Source organism: Plodia interpunctella, chromosome 24 (genome assembly GCF_027563975.2).
Source record: "Plodia interpunctella isolate USDA-ARS_2022_Savannah chromosome 24, ilPloInte3.2, whole genome shotgun sequence".
NCBI lineage: Eukaryota > Metazoa > Arthropoda > Insecta > Lepidoptera > Pyralidae > Plodia > Plodia interpunctella.
In genome coordinates, this window is record NC_071317.1 from 5,254,042 (window position 1) to 5,275,461 (window position 21,420).

At 35.8% G+C, this 21,420-nt stretch overlaps 1 protein-coding gene across 1 annotated transcript; it reads left to right on the forward strand.

Annotated features, from left to right (window-relative positions):
- Nucleotides 1-4,228: 4,228 nt before the first annotated feature.
- On the forward strand, nt 4,229-21,024 carry gl (glass). Its single transcript, XM_053763833.2, has 10 exons — nt 4,229-4,401; nt 6,778-6,968; nt 7,441-7,640; nt 11,973-12,084; nt 14,133-14,264; nt 15,080-15,466; nt 15,875-16,092; nt 17,949-18,032; nt 18,778-18,882; nt 19,573-21,024. The coding sequence occupies exons 2-10, from the start codon at nt 6,837-6,839 to the stop codon at nt 19,643-19,645; spliced, it is 1,443 nt and encodes a 480-aa protein (XP_053619808.1). The 5' UTR covers nt 4,229-4,401; nt 6,778-6,836; the 3' UTR covers nt 19,646-21,024.
- The last annotated feature ends 396 nt before the right edge of the window (nt 21,025-21,420 follow it).

Below are 21,420 nucleotides of genomic sequence, written 5' to 3' on the forward strand. Positions count from 1 at the left end.
AAGGAAATTGGCAAGAAAGCAGATTAGAAAATGTACTGTATGTTCCTGATTTACGAAGAAATTTATTTTCTGAAGGAGCTGTAACCAGAAAGGGTTATATAATAATGAAAAATAAAGAAAGTGCTCAAATAATAAAAAATAATGAAGTTGTAATGTCAGCACATCTGAAAGAAAACAATTTATATGAGCTAGATATAAAAGCAATCATACAAGAAAGCTGTAATATTGTGCAATCAGATATTAAAGTGTGGCATGAACGATTAGGGCACTTAAATGTAAAAGAGATTAAAAATATGAGCAAAACTGGAGCAATTCCCGTAGTATTGACTGGAAATGGCAATTTTGTTTGTGAAGCATGCCAATATGGTAAGCAAGCCAGAAATCCATTTAAGAAATCCATGAGAGGTGCAACACAAGCAGGAGATATAGTCTACAGTGATGTTTGCGGACCTATGTCGGAGTCATCAGTATCAGGTAGTGACTATTTTGTTTTATTTAAAGATGGTGCTACGAGTTATCGCCATGTATATTTTCTAAAGCACAAGGATGAAGTGCTTGAATGTTTCAAGAAATATAATGCGATAGTCAACAATAGATTCCAGCATGATGTACGTATCCTGCACACAGATAATGGTCGTGAGTATGTGAATAAAGAATTTAAGAACTTCCTGGAAATTAAAGGAATAACTCATGAATGTACAGCCCCTTATACCCCGCAGCAGAATGGAAGGTCTGAAAGAGAACTGCGAACAATAATGGAGAGCGCAAGGTCTATGCTTTATGCAAAAGATATCCCCATGAACTTGTGGGCTGAGGCAGTTGACTGTGCTGTTTATTTGTTGAATAGAAGCTCGTCTAGTCAAACTATAGATGTTTCACCTTATGAGCTATGGTTCAATCAAAGACCGAATTTGAATCACATTAGAATATTTGGTTCAGTTGGGTATGTACATATTCCTAATGAAAAACGAAAGAAGTTAGACAAGAAAAGTACCAAAATGATGTTGGTGGCATATGAGCAAGAAAATTATAGAATGTATGATCAAAATACGAAAAAGATAACTGTGTCAAGGGATGTCAGGTTTGATGAGCTCAGTAGTGTAACAGAGCCAAGAAGAAACTATGCGGAAATAAACATTGATGGACAGGCTGAGGAAGATCAGCAGACAAGAACTCCACAACAAAGTACCTTAGATGAATCTGATACCCTAGAAGCATCTTCATCAGATGAAAGTATGAAAAGCTCTGAAGATCAAGATGTTTGTTATCAACCAGCTAGCAATACAGGCATGACATTAAGACCTCGGAAAAATAAGAATATGGAGGTGAATTTAACAGAAATCAACGTCCTAGAGACGTATGAAGAAGCTGTGACTGGGCTGGAGAAGAAAAATTGGAAGAAAGCTATTGAGGATGAGCTTAAATCTCATGAGAAAAATAATACTTGGAATATTGTGGATAGAACACCAAAGAAACCTATCACATGTAAATGGGTTTTTAGTATTAAGAAAAATAAGGAAGGAGAAATAGAGAGGTACAAAGCTCGCCTGTGTGCTCGTGGGTTTTCCCAAATTAAAGGTATGGATTACAAGGAAACTTTTTCACCGACCTCCAGGTATGATTCAATTAGATTAATATTGAGTGTAGCGGCAAAAAATTTAGAGATTGAACAATTTGATGTAAAGACTGCATTCTTGTACGGTGATCTTTTGGAGGAAATCTATATGGAGGTACCAGAGGGTGTCGAAGCAGACTCGTCGAAAGTATGTAAGTTGAACAAATCGTTATATGGTCTTAAACAGTCTCCCCGCTGTTGGAACAAAAAGTTTACATTGTTTCTTACTACTTATGGGTTTAAACCGTGTCATGCAGATAATTGCATCTTTGTTGGATATTTTAATAATATTCAAGTTTTGTTAATAATCTATATAGATGACGGATTATTGTTATCAGAAAACAAAGACATTTTATCAGTAATATTAAATGACTTAGGAAATAATTTTGAAATTAGAACATTAAAGTTGAATTCTTTTGTTGGTATGGAAGTAAATAAGACACCAGGTCGTATATCTATAAGTCAAAGATATTACATTGAGAGTGTAATAAAAAAGTTTAATTTAACAGAAGCTAAAGGCTGTAGCACACCCGTGGATGTAAATGTAAAACTATCTAAAAATGAAGATGAGAATGATACTGTTAATAGTTTTCCATATAGAGAAGCAGTGGGAGCGCTAATATTTTTGTTTTCGGTGTCTAGACCTGATATTACTTATGCTGTTAATTTAGTGAGTAGATATGTAAGTAATCCAGGTGCTATACATGTCAATGCTGTAAAACGTATTATACGTTATTTGATTACTACAAAAGATGGGTCAATTGTATATGAAAATGGTACAGAGTTAATTGGATATTCGGATTCTGACTTTGCAGGTGACATAGATTCTAGAAAATCCAATACTGGATATTTATTTTTAATGAATGGTGGACCTGTTACTTGGGCAAGTCGAAAACAGAATACAGTAGCATTGTCTACAACAGAATCCGAATATATGGCTGCTAGTGATGCTGCTAGAGAGATTTTGTGGTTAAGACAATTTTTATTGGATATAGGCAAACCACAAAATACTGTAACATTAAAAATTGATAGCCAAAGTGCAATTAAATGAATACATAACCCTGTAATTCATAAAAGAAGCAAGCATATCGATGTTCGTTATAATTTTATTAGAGAAAAGGTGGAACTGAAAATAATTAACATAGAGTATGTAGAAAGTTCGTATCAACTTGCTGATTTTCTGACCAAGGCGTTACCCCTTAGCCGGTTTAACTTTATTAGAGATAGTATTATGAATAGTGTTTGAGTTATTTTCAGTTAACAAAGGGTTATGGAATATTTAATTAATGTCAATGTAGGTCTTTTTAATTTAAGTGGGAGTATTGATTATTAAAAAATAAATTTAAAAAGACTATGGCATCGGTGCTTAGCAACCAATAATAAAAATGATCTTTTGAGAATTCTTACAACATATCTTTAATTTTATTCCCTTAACCACTGCCCAATTTAAGTAATTTAAGTCATATAAAGTAGGTATAAATAAAAATAATCTTTTCACGCGCCACGTGCTTCAGAACACTGGCAGCTTTTCTTCGCTGTGTTGCGATAACTTTGTTTTTACTAAAAACCAGTTGTTGCCCGCGTAAAGTTTCCACGGGAACAGGTATTTTTCCGGGATGAAAGATGTTGTGTATGTCCCTCTCCATACTTCAAACTACATGTACATATGCAAAATTTCAAGAAGATTGGTTGTGTAGATAGAGTGTGACGAGGTAGCAAACAAACTTAATTTCGCATTTATAATATTAGTTAGGATATGTCATCATTTAAAATGAATATATCTCTTACAACTGTTAGAAACTTAGAAGTACATATCAATCAAATCAAAAACAGGTATCACAACACAAATCAATAGATTAAATGAATATCAAAAATGTTATACTCGTACGGTGCGTAGACCATGTGTAGACCTATCGTAGTGTTCGTAGCACACTATCGCGCGAATCGTATCTTGAAATAAATCATATCGAAACATAGTATTCATAATCTGTCAGTTTTTTTTTTAATTTTGACATCCATCTAAGTGTTGTGTCAAAACTTGAATGTTTTATCGTACCGTCAATGTTTTTATATATTTTCAGTTACTGTACTGTGTACTGTATTTTGAGAATTACAGATGAAGACGACCAACAACCAACCACCATCCAATATCATATTTTGTGACCGAATGAAACTAATTACACAGACAATATGAAGAAAATACGAGTAACATCAGTAGGGTAAGTACTTACGATAGTAGTAGTATTGGTAATTATAATCTTCAAGATCAAAGATATATTTGAAAGAGACAACAATACATGTTGTCTAGATCTAGATCTAGTATTTGAAGAAATATTAAGCTTTGTAATTCATATTTGACGGAAATACCAATAAAACAACGATGTAAAGTATCGAATATCTCTATTAATTATAATCAAAATAGTATCAGATGATCGCTAAACGGTTGACCACAAAAACGCAAGCTCCCGCGCGCGTTAACCCGATCTGAGTTGACAGCTACTTTCCCGCGCAGTATGTTACTTTTTTTTTTCGATCGAGGGGTTCGGTACAAACAGCCAATTATGAGGGCGGGAGTGCATTTAGTACTTGAATGATAGTTTAGTAGCCAACACCGGCCTGAAGGCTCGTCCTCTTTATTTTTTTCTCTTAATTAAAAATATAGCTATGGCGCATGCTCGGACCGTTAATTTGATTAACGAACGTTTTGAACAGTGATTTTTGTGATGTGTTTAATAATTTGTGATTTGTGAATTCGAATGTTTATTTTGGATTTCACTTTGTGCAAGGTTTGTAAAGATAAAATATATGAGTGAGTAATATTTTAACATACGTTTAAAGCCATTCGAAAATTAAATGAATGTTGTTAAGTGACATATGATAAAAATGGTGTAAGGTGTAAAAAAAAAAACTATTGAATGTTGATGTCATGAGCAATAAATAATATTCATACATACCTATATATGTATGTACTTATTTATATAATATATTTATTTGGAATTATATATAAACATTCTATAAATTAGCAGTTAAAGAAATATTTACATAGGTAGAGTTGTCGGTAGTAATGTACGGTAGTACACGAAACGAAATAATTAAAATTTGAGTTTTACACCATATCAACCAACGTAACCATATTCCGTTGATATTATTCATCATAACAGAATAAATAGACGAAAATCGTAGTTAAGATCTGAACAAAACAAAGATATGCAACAATATATTTAGTTAGCCTATGTGCACTTAACAAAATCAAACTTTTTCTCAAATTTTCCTACAGTTATTTAGTATTTTGGGTGCACTGATTTTAAAATCTATCCTCCGATTTTCCGTAACAGCTCTAAAAAAAGCTCTAGTTAAGCAGTGAGATACAGGTACCATCTTAAATTTACATGATCAGTCCCCAATTTATGTCAGTAAGGGTGTAACTAAACTAATCTTTGCATGGTGATTAAATTATAACAGTGTTAATAATGCCCGGGCACTTTGAATATGGACAAGCCATTTCGGGCGAAATAAATTGAATTTATGGAATTCAGAACTGAATTTAATTTAAAGAATTTAGAAAGTACTAGCTTTTGCCTGTGGATTCGCCCGCGTTTTTTTCGTGCGTCTTAAAGTAAGTCTAACTTATTGTCATTATTTCGGGTTATAAGCTAAGATTCTAAGCAACGTATCGCGATGAAATCCACAGATTTTAAGTTAAGATTATCCGCTATAAAACTGTGAAAAACGCATCCAATTCCATCCAACAAATATACTCACAGACAGACACACAAAAATAGACAGACAAAATTTAAAAAAAAATGTTTTAGTTTCTATTAGTCCCATAAAGACCCCTCATATTTATTTTACTTAAATATCTCCTATTTACAGTTATCTTACAGCTTTATTATATGTGTACAAGATGTAATTTTAAACGACCTTGTGTTTTTAGTGAAAAATTATATCTCGTCATAACTGTAAAACTGTAGGAGATTTAAAAATGACATATGTTTTTGAAAATTCGTCAAAATAAAGTAAAAAGAGCATGCTCTGTACCTGTGTTATGTTGCATTAAAAATGCAGAGTAGAATAACATATATGCACCAAAATTGAGAAATTTCGACCAAAGTGCAATCGATCAAGATTCGATAAAAAAAAAAATTAATTTTAAATAACAGATTGTAACAAAACGGTCTCCGTTCAAAGATGTCGCGGCGTGAACTGGCTGTTCTTCGGATTTTCCGCTAATACCATAAAAATGAGAAACAATATTGTATTTGCGCAATATAGGTACGACTGGGAGCAGTTCACAACACTACTTGAACATCACACCACAACACATCGCAAATAACTGACAGAATGCAAAATAAAGATAAAGTTCAAGGCCAGGAGAAGTGAAAATGATTTGCCAAGTGTGAGTGACTTTCGAGTTTTACGGAATCGCAAAGCAGACAATGAAACATTTACAAAAATCAAATGAAAATAGCATCCAATCTTAAATACCTAATTAATATGTACTTTACAATGCATTTTTTAATAGTCACTAAAATAAAAAATTTAATGAATCTTACGATTTCATAAAAAAATTCATTTTGATTTTTAAAATTTGCCTTTAAATCAAAAACTAATAATTTAAATGAATCAATTAATGCATTTTTACTTTACCTATGACTTAAAAATAAATAAAGCAATGGAATTTTACACACCTAAAACATACATAATCAACGCAAATTAAACGTTATTTATTTAATACCTGTCACGTCTCAACAGTCTACACCTATAAATATATTGAAATGTCTCTCTGTAATTATAAGCTTTGATGTTTGCTTGTCTGTCTGTAATCCAAAGTTGAAATATCCCATGTCGCTTTAGTTTCCATGACAATAGATTATTATGATAAACACGACCTGGGTGCACCATTACCCAGGATCGGCTCCCAATGAGGGAACACCTCAACGGTTTACAGCACGGACATGGTTTTTTTGTCAGGCGTTCAATGCCACAATAAAAGCTTGTGGTAAAAATGACATTTTTATAAAATAAACTTGTTTCACATAATTTCTATATTGCATAGTATTATTAGATCAAATAAATAAGAAGTAATTCAACATTAACTATCATTAAAATAATTTACTTTTCTTAAATCACTTCTCTCACCGACTGTACCGTCATCTCCCCAGAGATGGGATCTCTGACCGTCGACGCCCCTGCGCTGTAGCCATGCGCAAGAGGCGGGGCCATGGAGTGCTACGTGCCCAACAACCCGCAGTTCGGGCTCGAGGACTGTTGCCAGGGCTGCCCCGGGATCTGCTGCGACGCCTTGCATCCCTGTATACAACCCTTACAGGAATTCCAGGAAGACTGTTGCCAGGTACACTAAAGGAAGTGGAACGCTAAAAGTGCTAGTTGAAAAAAATATATATACAAATGGTGCTGGTTGCGAAGTGTTAGATGTTGTGAAACCTAGTGAAATTGTAACCCTTATTTTTTATGTTGTTCTGTACGACGTCACTTCATCTTATTTGTAGCGGTGACGAAATAGCGCGGTAGATTTTTCAGTTCCTAAATAAGTTAACTACTTACGAGTACAGTTCTTCATAGCTATTGTAGGTAAGCATGTATCTTTATATATGAGATCAGTTCAACATGACAAAGATAACCAAATAGTATATAAGAGATTAGCACTCCTTGCTCGCTTGTAGGTTTCTATTAAAAATATTTTTTAAGAATAAAAGCCGTCTCACTATTAATAACCGGTGTTTTGTAGAGGTATAGCAAATATGGGTATATAGACTTAAAATATAACAAACAAAAGTTATCTAACAGAGTATTATTTTCCACAGCAGGAAAACGAAAATTGCTGCCCAGAAAATGGCGAAGAGCTAAACGCCTTAAGCGAATCCATCGCGCCGTGCGAGACACTGGACGATGGGACAGTGACGGAGCAGGCCTGGTCGGAGGACATGGGGTCCTTCTCGCTACCCCCCCTGGAGCTGGATCCGCTACCATCGCTGTTCCCGTTCTCCCCTTGTCCGGCATACAAGTGAGTGTTATTTAGCTTTTACTAATTCATGAAGCAGTGACGCAGCAAATTTGCAAAAGCAAAGGATTGGAGGATTTAGTGTTACACTACCATCATTGTTCCCCTTCTCCCCTTGTCCGGGAAATAAGTGAGAGCTATTTGACTTTATCTTTATTAGATAATTAGCTTTTGCCCGCGGCTTCGCCCGCGTGAATTTCATAGCAAAATCTCAGTAAATTTTTATCGCGTACTCTGTAAGACTGGTAAATATATATAATTCAAATTCGCATTTTTTCTCATCTTTACTTCAATTTCCTGATTCCCGCTGCGTGTCTCGTCCCGCAAACTTGTCCAATCCCGCTTCCTGCTATGTAATGTAAAGTAGATATCTCGTACCGTTTCCTACATATTGTGCCATCATGTTTTTTGCAATGTGTCCCGTCCCGTCTCGATTCCTACTACGTGTCTCCTTCCTATTTCCTGCTCCGACTCCCACTCTCGCTTTCTGCAACGCGTGCCGTCCCATTTTCCATGACGTTTTACGTCCCGGTTTTTTATTAACCGCAAACGTAAATTAAACATTTTATGTATTTACTATTACTGTTATTTACTACAAAAAGTAAGTGTGCCAATTTTCAGCTTTTTATCTTTAAAATTGTATTAAATCCCATACAATTGTTCACCCCCCTTTTGAAGGGGTTGTGGGTTAATTTTCAGAAAAATCTGAAACACGTATTAATTACTTTGTTGTAAACAATTAAAATCCAAATATTCATGTCACTAACTTCAACGGTGTAGAACTTTCATATTTACAGTTTTTCACCCCTTTCACCCCCTTCGAAATAGAATTTCCAAAAATCCTCTCTTAGTGCTCACTTACATTCACCTACATACCAAATTTCGGCATGTAGGTGCCCAGCACCCGCCCAGCAGTTTCGGGTATACGTTGTCTGTCAGTCAGTCACTCAGTAACGGAAGAGTTTTATACTGATATATTGATACATACTGCGCCCACAATGCGCCCAATCTCTTCTGTTATCCTCTCACTACCCAAAGGCTGGCTGGAAGAGATTGGTTAACAATAGGCCCACCATTGGTCCATATGTATGCACAATTGTATTATTTTGTACTAATATTGTTTTTATGGGCAATAAATATATTTTGTATTGTATTGTAAATTTAGTTTTAATAAAGAAAGAAAGTAGACAGAGAAAGTCGTTCTGACAACTGACAACAATTTTTGTATGAATACAACGAAAATAAATAAAAATACCATATTTATTAAGTAAAATCTTAATCAATCTTACGATTTCGTTGCGAGCTGTGACCGCGCTCTGCGTTACACCGCGAGCCACCGTCGCCGCGTGCCGTGTTCAACAATATAAAAGTATAGCTACCTACTTTCTTAAAATAATTCGGCGTGCGTATTTTTTAATTTCACTATATTTCAGAATCTAATAATCCAATTTATGTGCTGTAAAGGACAAAATTTATCGTCGTGAAATTATCTTGATGATGAAATAATCTCAATACTTACTCAATACTTGGATTAATATGGTTCATGCTTGTGCAATAATAATTGTAAAAATGCACCTTTTAATTTACAATATCTTTTTACATATAAAATGCCTTATATGTATACTTAATTATAAAAGATAGATAGTATTGTGTCGCGGACTTTCTTATGGATCTACTAAAAACCTATATTTTTGTAATACATTGTGTGCGTGTATAATCAATAGTAGGGCCAGCGCACGAACGTAAAGATTTTCATTAGCGCTTTTTTTTCGGATTTCTTTATAAATGTTGATTGATCTGGCTGAATACTAATTTATTTCAAAACAAAAATGCCTATAGCAATCTCGGATAATGTAGCTTTCTAATGGTGAAATAATTTTTTAAATCGGTTTGGTAGCTTCGGAGATTACCCGCCTCAAACATACAAACTCACAAACGCTTACCTCTTAATATTAGTATGGATTTGTGAGAGAGACACCATAGCGTGATTTAGTGATTTAAAAGTTCTAGTGGCGCCATCTAGTGATATATTTCGGAAGTACGATATTTTGTTATTGATTATAATTTTGTCAAAGCGAAACTACAGCGCATTCTAAAAGTCTTGGTGGCGCCATCTATTATCTTTATGTTCAAAACTAAAATTTAACAAAATTAAATTGAAAATTTATACCTTCTAATAACATCTACATTAGACTTTCATCGATAAAAAAAATTGTTTATATTCTGTTTACACCTTTCTAAGTACAAAATTTTAAAGTAAATCGGCTCCGTGGATTGTTATTTTAATTTTCCTACAGGACCCTCCTCATTTTCCGCGATGAAATGTTTATAAGATGTTAACCCGGGATTCGGAGGAATTTTTGATTCATAATTAGTTTTTCAATTATCCTACGGGAACAAAACCATTTACCAAATTTCAAGCAAATTGGTCCAGTAGATTTCGAGTGATGCGCGTTCAGACAGACAGACAGACAGACAGACAGACAGACAAAACATTCCAAAACTATATTTTCGTCATCTATATCAGTAACCAAGTATTGTAAGTAAGTAAGTATATAAAATTAAAATACGTATTTTAAAAAATATCCAATGTACAAATTTTGCCTTTCTGCAATTTTATTATATGTATTGATGATATTGATGACCGAGCAAGCTTGGTCGGAAGACATGAGGTCCTTCTCGCTGTGAAGCTGTGAAGCTGGATCCACTACCGTAGCTGGTCCCGTTCTCCCCTTGCCGGGATACAAATGAGTGTTATTTAACTTCATCTTAATGGGACTATCTGGTCCCATCTACCTGGTACCTCTACATGGGGTCCTTCTGCCGCCCCTGTTCCTTTTTTCTCTGCCACCGAGTATCGGAGCCTGGCCTAATTTTTCTCATCGACTTCGCACTTTTGATTTGACAGGCAGTCATGTACTAGACACTACTTTCGACATTATAGTATTCGTAGTAACTGAAGGAACACGTAATTGAAATTATTTTCTTCTAACCATTAGGTACTTTTTGATCTAGACCAAGATAATATTAAATTTAAAAGTGTGCTTCAAATGAAAGAAAAAAAATAAAAACATTCATTCGTTTAGGAGCTAACAAGCATAAGTGCATATAATAATCATATGTATAAAGTATAAGTACACGGCAAACTTATACTTAATATACAATGTATACCCTCCTGTTTGCGTCTCCAGATAAAACAGTAATTCTTGTCCAGATTATTAGATTACCAGATTTCTATAATATTAGTTACTTTATATTGTTTTATTTTATATTGTTTGTTGCCTCTTCATGCTCTATCTACTCGAGTTAAATTTTGCAACCATGTAGTGTGAAGTCTTGAGAAGGGAATATCCTATGTCCTTCTCTATACTACCATACTACCTACCTTTCATACCGAAATATACAGCTTACGGAAAAGGCGAGGGCAAAAGCTAGTCTTTTATAACTGAGAAGCGATTTTTGTGCTCGTCGTAATATCATACAGGAGACGAGGGAAGATTTGCTTGTAACTTGTAATATGTTTCAAAAAGAAAACAGCTTAGAAAACTAATTTCGTTTTCGTTCCTTTCAATTTCATTTCTTTCAATGTTTAAACCACCGAGGATGTATATTAAAAATACTTCAATTTACTACTTAATTGTGTTTCATAAATATTTTTTTTATCAGCACTCGGATCACAATCATAAATTTATATTTAAAAAATGGTAAGCCCTTCTGGCATAATAGGGACCAACATTGTTTGAATGAGTTTCTTTCGGCATTTCTTCTCAGCAGTGGTCGTTCCGAAATGCTAGTAGTTTGTAGCTTTGGTAAACATCATTTAATTTAGAATATGACGTGAAAAAGTGCCTGTGAAGGCCTAATTTCTGAATAAATGATTTGATTTTTATTTTGACAATCATAATCTGTTTTGATATACTTTTTGACTATGTACATTATATATACTTACTTTTATATATTACAATAATGGTAAGCCCTACTGGCATGATAGGGACCAACACTGTTCAAATGAGTTTCTATCGGCATTTCTTCTCAGCAGTGGTCGTTCCGTAATGCCAGTAGTTTGTAGCTTGTGAGAAATAACTATTTCATATAAAATTGACGTGAAAAAGTGCCTGTGAAGGTCTAATTTCTGAATAAATGATTTGAATTTGAATTTTACTACTCTATTTACAAGTTTTTTTACAAGCTCGTAAAAAATCAGTTCAAATGACCACAACTAAATATCTTCGGTGTCAAAATATTTTATTGTCATTATCATAATAACATATTGTTTCAAGATCGTAGATCAAATCTAACACTTTTCCCCTCGACTGTACCAAGTTCCCTTTTCAGCCGAAACAATGCCGACTGCCGGGAAAGAGGCGGGGGCGAAGCCGCGGATGTCCTTCTCTCTCTCAAACATGCCGTCGTGCACGGGGACTGCGCTGCAGAGACACATCCGCAGGTATAGTCATCTCGCTCACTCATACGTACAACCAGAGAACGAAGCGAGACGGCATCTGTCGAATTCTACATACGTTTAAAAAGTTGCATTTTATGATCGTTATGTAAATAGTTTTAATGCTTGCATATTTTTTGACGTAAATGAAATAGAACCGAAACTTCGTGAAATGTGTTCCGTTTTATATCCTTATACCTATTGGAATAAAGGTTTGAATGTGTTTACATGTAAAGAGGAAAAGTGAATGGGAAATCGAGGGTGTAGTGGGAAATTATTGTAATTAATATAGGGGTTGGTAAGGCTTCGTTGAGTTGGACTGGATTTGATTGTAATTGCTCTGAGTTGATTTTAGCGATAAGTTATGTTAACGTCATAATTGTAGGGTGAATTTCACGACCGTTTGAACGCGGCGTAAAATCTGCTACCTTTATCATCGCGATACGTTACTTAGACAATAATAAGTTGTGAGCGGACTTACGAAGAAGACACGGGCGAAGCCGCGGGCAAGAACTATATAGAAAATGAAGTAGAATAATGATGAATTACTTCAAGAAGGTATTAGAAGGTAGTGATAGTGGGCCCCGAAGCATACCTACAAGGGTGAATTTCACGAGCGGTTTGAACGCCGCCGTGGGCTATCATTAGTGTTTATTAAATTGTGCCATACACAGTAATCAATCTAATTATCCTATTTTATAAATGAATAAAGTACTGGCATATTGTTAATTTTAGAAATGTTTAATTTAAAAAAAATAAGATTCATTATTTTAAAAAAATATGCGACACTAATGAAACGCTACACGCCGCGTTCAGTCGTGAAATTCACCCACAAATACGTAGCACGTTACCACAGATTATATAATACGCCAGACGTAACTAATGTTCACGTACTGTTCATCTTCTTCTTCTTATTTAAAGTTTTAAAAAAAATCTATTTAAGAGCTATGCTCTTGTCGGTGGAGTATACGCCACGCCTCTCTATCCTCGGCTTTGCTTTCAAGGTCTCGATAAGACACAACGCCTGTCTTCTCTTTCAGTTGGCTTACATAGCTCTTCCTCGGTCTCCCTGGACCTCTTCTTCCTGTCACCTTTTCAATATTGTGTGTATAAAAGAGAGAACGTGTGGGCATAATGTCGTGCCACGTGTTTTATATTTCATAGTAGCCCCCCAGCATGTGCCACAACGCGGAGCCTGGTTTTCAGTGATACCCATGGAATTAGTAAATACTCCGTACAACGTACTTACTAAATCCATGGTTATACCAAATAAGGTGACGTTTGCAATGAATACTATACAAATAATGTGAGCGATTCCATAGGTATGTAGAAAAAATATAGATATATCCTTATGCATATCAGACATATAGATTTTTAATCTACATATTCTTGACGGAGCAAACACAACCTATAGTCTGGTTTAATATACTTGGAATAGTTTTTAAATGAGGAGCGCTCATGTTTAACGCAGTGGTAGAGTATTTGATAGTGACGGTTAAATCACTCTCACAATGGTCGGTCAAGGGATCGAGATGTGTTATGAGCTCCTGAAAGCATTATCAATGCTTTAGAAGGCACGTTAAGCCGTTGGTTCCGGTTATATTTGCAGTCGTTAAAACCCGCCCATCCGCAATGGGCCAGCGAGATGGATCATGGCCCGTACTCCGTATTCACCCACAAGGAAGGCCTGTGTCCCTGTCCAGCAGTGTGGAAGTTGAAACGGCTCTCTGTCTCTCATCTGAGAGATATCCCGGTTTCTTCCTTGATGAGCTTTATTCAGATCTTCTAGGCTATTATTGGCGGAAGGATTTCAACAAACAAATCAGAAAAAAATATAGCTAGGTTTATATTGGGGAAAACCATAAGCTGCTGTGGCGTAATTATAGGGTGAAACTTCGGCAAATTGTCCTGGGCCCACTGCCGCAAGCAGCCGTGGAATTATAACGCTCTCTGTTTGTCATCATCAACTACATAGGTAGATGAAGATAATATATATTTTGTTATCATTACAAAAGTTGAAAAACTATGATTTTTTACATTAAAAAAATTCTCAGATGATGGCACACGGCGGCGCCACTTACCCGTACTACGAGCATTATGGCGGGGGTCCTCTGTTCCCGACCATGAGTGTCAATGTATCCATGAACATGACCATGCATGGCTGCCCCGACCAGCTGTGTTCTCAGGTAAATAGATTCTAAGTTTTAGACCGTAGAGCTCAATTTAGTACGAGCGTACTTGTGGCAATCTTCTATTCCCGACCACGAGTGTCATGTCAATGTGTCCATGAACATGACTATGACAGGTAAATGAATTCTTAGTATTAGACCGTAGAGTTCAATTTAGTTTGACGTATTGCGAGCGTTTTTGTGGCAATCTTCTATTCCCGACCACGAGTATCATGTCAATGTGTCCATGTCTCCATGAATATGACTATGTATTGCTGCAACGACTAGCTGTGTTTTTAGGCAAATTGACTCTTAGTCTTAGAGCGCAGAGCTCAATTTACCTTGACGTACTACGAGCACATTGGTGACGGTCCTCTATTTCCGACCATGAGTGTCAATGTTTCCATGAACGTGGCCATTCATGCATGGCTGCCCCGACCAGCTGTGTTCTCAGGTAAATGCAATCTAAGTCTTAGAGCGCAGAACTCAATTTAGCTTGACATATACTAAGCGTAATGGTGGGCGGGGCGGTGGTCCTATATACCATGTCATGTGTCTATGATGAAGATTTCAATGCTAAGTTATCCAGACCAGCTGTTTCTCAGGTAGGTTTAACTGTTGTCTTATACATAGGTACCTATTATTCTATAACCATCGACTACTGAGACTGTCTGTCTTCGGTTTGTGATGTCACCTCATGGATTTTAGTAGCTGACGAAGAGTGCGCAATGACGGAGATCTTCAGATAAAAAAACCATTGGTTCCTAGAATATTCGTTATCTGCTTTTGTAAAAGTTTCTTCACAATATTTCTAAACACTTTTATCTCTTTAGGTGCAATGGAACCAAAACGCAGCGACTCCGTCAGTAAACGTCGTCTACCCTCAAACACAAAACGTCATAAGCCCCAACTCTTATCCATCAGCCACTTATTCCTTCACCGCGGACTTCAGAACTCCCAATCAATCGGATCCGCTCATAACCGCCACTTCGACGTTCAAGCCGTTAATACAAAACGCGCAGAAGCCGAACTATGGAATGTTCCAGCAAAAAGCGAACTACCCTCAGAAAACGCCGCAGTTGAAGCGATCGCCGTCGAAGGTGTATATGCAAGAAAGTCAGAAGGAACAGAATATGGGGTACACGATTGTGAACCATCCGGGACAAATGCATCAGGATTATGGGTACACCACGTGTGTTAATGCTTCGGGGAAAGTGCAGGTAATTAACTTTTTTTATAATGGAGAATTATGACGCAAGAAAACAGGCATGCCGCCTTCCTGATGATGGGAGGTCACCAGGTGTGGCACAAGAGTTGCTGCACCTAAATATTCACTAGGAACGTTAGTGCATTGCATGATGTGGGCCGTTGAGTGTATCCATTTGGAATAAGCCTAACTTCCTAACTATTATTATTATTATGCGAAAGTATTTTTTTTTGTTACCTCTTCAAGCTTTATCTGCTCGTACTCACTCTTTTTGAAATTTTGCATACATTCTTAAGTACAGAGAGAATAATACCTACTACTAATCTACTAATATAATAACTACTACTACCGTGGGAAATTCACTAGAGCGAAGCCGCAAGCTAAAGCTAGTATTTCATAATTAAGTATTTAATTAATACAGGTGGGCGCGCTTAGTGGCTGTTCAGAAGACGATGAACAAAAACCAAACCTCTGCCGTATATGCGGGAAGACGTACGCGCGCCCCAGCACCCTGAAGACCCACCTCCGAACGCACTCTGGAGAAAGGCCGTACCGCTGCGGGGATTGTAATAAGAGTTTTTCTCAAGCAGCCAATTTGACTGCTCATGTTAGAACTCATACAGGGCAAAAACCCTTTAGGTAAGGTATATTATACTGTGCGAAGTCCGGCCCGGCCCTAGAATTCCATTCTATAGATGCTGATCTATAGAATGGAATTCTAGGGCCATACTCCATACTCGTCTTTGCTATTTACATCTCAACAACACGAGTAGATTCTCAGTGAGACGCAGCTAACCAATCACAGTGCGCCAATGTAACGCAACGACAACCACACCACATTTAATTGGTTCGCTGCGTCTCACTACGAATCCATTTGATAGCAAGAAGTGAAATACAGACTCGCACTTCGCCCTCAGTGTACTCTCATATAATTTTATTTGTATATACAAATATTTGTATATACAAATAAAATTATAGCCGGGAACGGGTTTTGACGGGAGACCTACATAATCTTTATACTATGTTGTGATTCGATTTCAAAAGTGAGAAAAAAATGACATTTTATGAAATGTCTACGAATGCTGTGTCGTAGCTAGTAACCGTTACGATCGTAGACCTTCGTAGCATTTCCAGCTCAAGTTTACCTAATCGTTTTTTCCTGTGGTTTTTTCCTTCGTGTTATAAATTTAAACATTTTGTATGCATATGTGAAATAATGTGCAATTGAGGATATATTATATTGTTATTGTCATGGCATTTATTATTTATTTTATTTTGTTTATAACACACTAGCAACTCATTAAGCTGATGCGTGCGTGTCTTGATGTTTGGAGATGTTATCCAATCTGTTCTTAAAACTGTTGACTGAAGGTGCAGTGACGACATTCTCATTGAGTTTGTTCCAGTCTCGAACCACACGATTGGATAGAAAATTACTCTTTGGTTTTCTTTTTGCCGATGTGCGACACAGTTTCAAGGAATGACCTCTTAATTTATTATTTTCCGAGAGTTTAAAACAGATGGCATGGAGGACATTTTTACCTGGCGTAAAGGAATGGCTCTTTTACGCTATAGGTAAATATTATGTAATGATTTACTTTAATTTCGATATTAAATAAAATCTTAAGCTAAACGTAACAATAAACTAAACTAAAACACATATATATTACAAAATACAGAATAACTAAAAAAAATCTATATCTATATTGTAATTTGGGCTCATGGTTTTTTGGATTTTGCGACACTCAAGTGAAGATATGTAGTACTCCTCCCGTGGATGTCGTACGAGGCGACAAAGGGATAAAAAGCCTTACAGGCAGCAACGGCATCTCAACAAAGGGTTGACGTCAGGCAGACGGCCGGTCGTAAAATCGCAGGTGAAACTACATTTAAAGGTTCGTTTTTACTCAAACCCCAGGCATCGGGTTATAAAACTCAAACTCAAATATCTTTATAGGTTTAAAGATATTTTTTTTTCTCATAAAAATACAATCAAGAAAACACAATTAAATCTAAGTATAGTTATTTACAATGAGCGTGCGGCTACCGAGAGTAACAAAGCAAAAATGTAGGTAGAACAATAAACAATCGCACAAAACAAAATCGATACGACAATTACTTTTTGCAGTAACTGTGTATGTTTTTTATAGTTTATATAAAACATTGATCTTGTACATTCAAAAGAAGATTTTTTCTTTAAAAACTTCAAAGATCTTGCTTTATCAATAATCTCCAAAATTAACTATCGTCCCAATAATTATTATTGAATAGTCTATTCTTTATAAATTCTAAATAAAAAATATAACTTCATCTCCCATAATTTAACATTCGTGAAATTATTATTAAAATTAATATATAGTACAAGGTATAGACGGCACATACAATGTAATACTTTCAACAGTTTACCCTCACAATTAGTTTGTCACATCAAACATCTGATGAAAGAATTTTCCTGAACTTTGGCACCTACCTATAACCATATAATTTTTGTTTAGGTGTCCAATCTGCGACCGGAGGTTTAGTCAGAGTTCCAGTGTTACGACACACATGAGGACACATTCGGGCGAGAGGCCCTATCAGTAAGTTATCTTGCTATCTCGCTCTCCTCTGAGCGTGTTCCCGGTTACTTTCAGCCGTTGAGCGTCGGAGCCCAGGGTCCGCTTTCTGATGAAGTAAAGCTAAGAAAACTGTAGTACAATATGAACTACAATAAACAGTCGTTGGCGCGCGTTGTACCATGTCTAATTGAAGCCCACATTCTGTTGCCAAACAGTTCGCCGAATTCTGGAGAATTCTATATAAGTACAATGCTGATCTTTCATTGCGATAAATAAAGCAGTCATCATGTAAATCGTATACATAAATAAATAAATATAATGGAGTACATGTTTGATGAATTTTTCAACACATTCGCTCAAAATTCAAATTCGTTTATATTGTGAACATAGGTAATAGAATAGGTTGATATGTATATTGATGATCCAAGATATAATTTTAATATATATAAAGGTGATATGTACACTTTTTCCCTCCACAGGGCAAACAAAATTTAAAATTTGCTCCAAATATAATACAGTTGTAAACCCAACACTGAATTGTAAATTTTTAATTATAGCAACACTAATGCTTACATTTAAAAATGTTCTCTCTTCCTCTTTGTCTTTTGTGTTAATAAAAAGTGTCGCGAAGTAGTCTTGGTATATTTATTTAACCAGCTCCAAAAAGCATTAAAATTAACATCATTTACACATTGGTCCTTCGAGCCGAGATCAACAAAAAAGAAAAAATAAATCGTTTTAATCGACGTTTTCCTTTGATTGACAGATGTAGATCGTGCAAGAAAGCGTTTTCTGACAGTTCAACGTTGACCAAACACCTGAGAATACATTCCGGGGAAAAGCCTTACCAGTGCAAGCTGTGTTTGTTGAGGTAATTAACTAAGTTATAAAATAAAAAGATCGATCAATTTATGCGTATGTCTGCCTATGAAAATTTATGAATTACTAGCTGCGCCCTGGAGTTTTATTCCTATGGGAATTTGGAGATAAAAATTACCTATGTCTTATTCCAGGTTATATTCTACCCGTGTATCATATTTCATTACAATCGATCCAGTAGATTTTGCATACACACAACCTCATATTTCGCATTTACGTAGTATTGTGGCGACATCTAGCACGCCACATGCACAACGTTGTAGATGTAAAAAGCCGATCGAACACAACGAATAACAAGCCACACAAGTGATCTACGACTCTACGGACAGATGGCACTACGGTCGACTCACTGTAGAAAGCTAACAAGCCTAGACCGCGTAGACAGTGCGTTTACGATTGGAAGCATACCGTCTGTCGCGTGCGGTTCCCCAGGCGCAACACCTAGCCTGGCGGGAAGATTTCCCCTTTGTGGCGGTCTCCCGCTACAGTATAATATTGATAGGATTATTTTGTAAGAATCGAACAAGACTTCGATACGTATCGAGCCCTTGAGTTTTACCAGTTTATATTTCTCACTCGTTTCGCACAGCCTACTAATAATATTAAAGTTTGTTAGTAGGATCTACGTATGTGTGTTACTCTTGCACCTCACTCAACCTCACTAATGTGTCACTGATTCCAGGTTTTCCCAATCCGGCAACCTGAACCGGCACATGCGCGTGCACGGCAACATGTCCGGCGGCATGCTCGGCTGACATCTGCAGCGCTGCGGCCTCCCGGCCGTCTACTTGTGAATGTGAACCCGCCTTTATCGCGCCGGCACTCTATAGCAAGCAACAAAAATGCAAACATTGGCGGGTGAATTTCACGAGCGTTTGCACGCGGCGTGTAGCGTTTCATTAGTGTTCGACATTAAAAAAAAATCTTTTTTTAAAATTAAACATTTATGAAATTATTACCAATACTTTACTTATTTATAAAATAGGATATTTAAATTGACATTTTAATAAACACTAATGATAGCCCGCGGCGGCGTTCAAAACGCTCGTGAAATTCCCCCCCTGGCATCTTTCTGAGTTCACTGATAATGTGTCGGAGCCATAGTTTTAGAAGGGTCGTCTTAACATTGTGGCGCCATTTTACAACAGTATGACAATTGTAGACAAAGAAAGCTTTAAGTAGACTTCGTTTTGCTTGTATAAGATAGGGATATGCGTATTAAAAATACCCGACAAGATTTGGTACAGAGCGTTAATATATTTTGTTTCAATAACATGTAAATCTGTAGCTTTGTATAAGTTGGGCTCGGAATATGTATGTCTGAGTTGGTTCATCTTTAGTTTTTGTAGTCTTTGAGCGTAAGATACTAAAATGACATTCTATGAAAATATATGTCAAATTTAAGAAAGTGTTCGCGCGTTTTCTGACCGATGATAGAATATGATACGTTGAACTTCAACTCCTCACCACTGTTATTTCCATAATTAAAACTACGATAAAATTATTATAAGCCGTCTCAGATAAAATATATGTGTATTATAGAGTGTAATATAGAATGGGTGTATATTAAACATTGTAATAGAGACTCTTAAAAAATCGTTTGTAACAACATCTATTCACGTATAGACATTGTAGTAAGTAGTATATAAAGACGAAAATCAGTGATTAGAAGCACTACAATCAAACTATAAAATTGGATAAACGCTGCATTGAAATAAAATAAAAAATACATAGAGTAAAAATGGGGGCGCCACTTATGCAATTGAAGTAGGTGGCGCCTCCAGAGAAATTCTAATTCTGTTAGTTAATAGGTATACAGTATAACCAAAACTTTTATCTTATTAAGTACCTATTACTTACTTATTATAAACAACGCTCCGTTTTTGGGCAGTTGTGTAATAAAAAATATTGAGCTCATTGTGTAACAATTAATAAAAAAAAAAACAAAGAATGTGAACTTGCTAGAAGTGTGAATAGTAGGCATTTTAACCACGTGTGTATATACATAACAATAACATTGTTAAATACAATGTTGGTCTTATCTAGTCATTATTATCTAGAATTTCGCATGTATTTTTTATTTAGAATACTTACCACCTAATCAGTATTATCATTAGCTTTATACATAGTAAGTTAAGGTTTTAGATAAAATAAATCAATAAAAAGGATTGTCATTGTTTTTAAGAATTTTCTTTTACCATTTAAACGCCTTTCCATTAATGACATAATTCTTATGGTGGAGGTAACCTAAAGCCGAAGCCGAATCGATTCGTCCATTAGTCAGCGAAATCACACTAGTTAAGTGACTAAGCATAAACATTACATAGTATAAAAAGATATATTAAGAAAAAAATACACAGAAACATTAAAAGTTCTTTAATAAATAAATGTTATAAAATAAAATGTTATTCTCATCTGTGAACAAATATTTTGAATACCTACTTTTGAAATTACCTCTTCATAGAAATATGCTTACGGAGAACGCATAGATAAAAGAAATTATTAATTTTATCTATGGGAGAACGCGTCC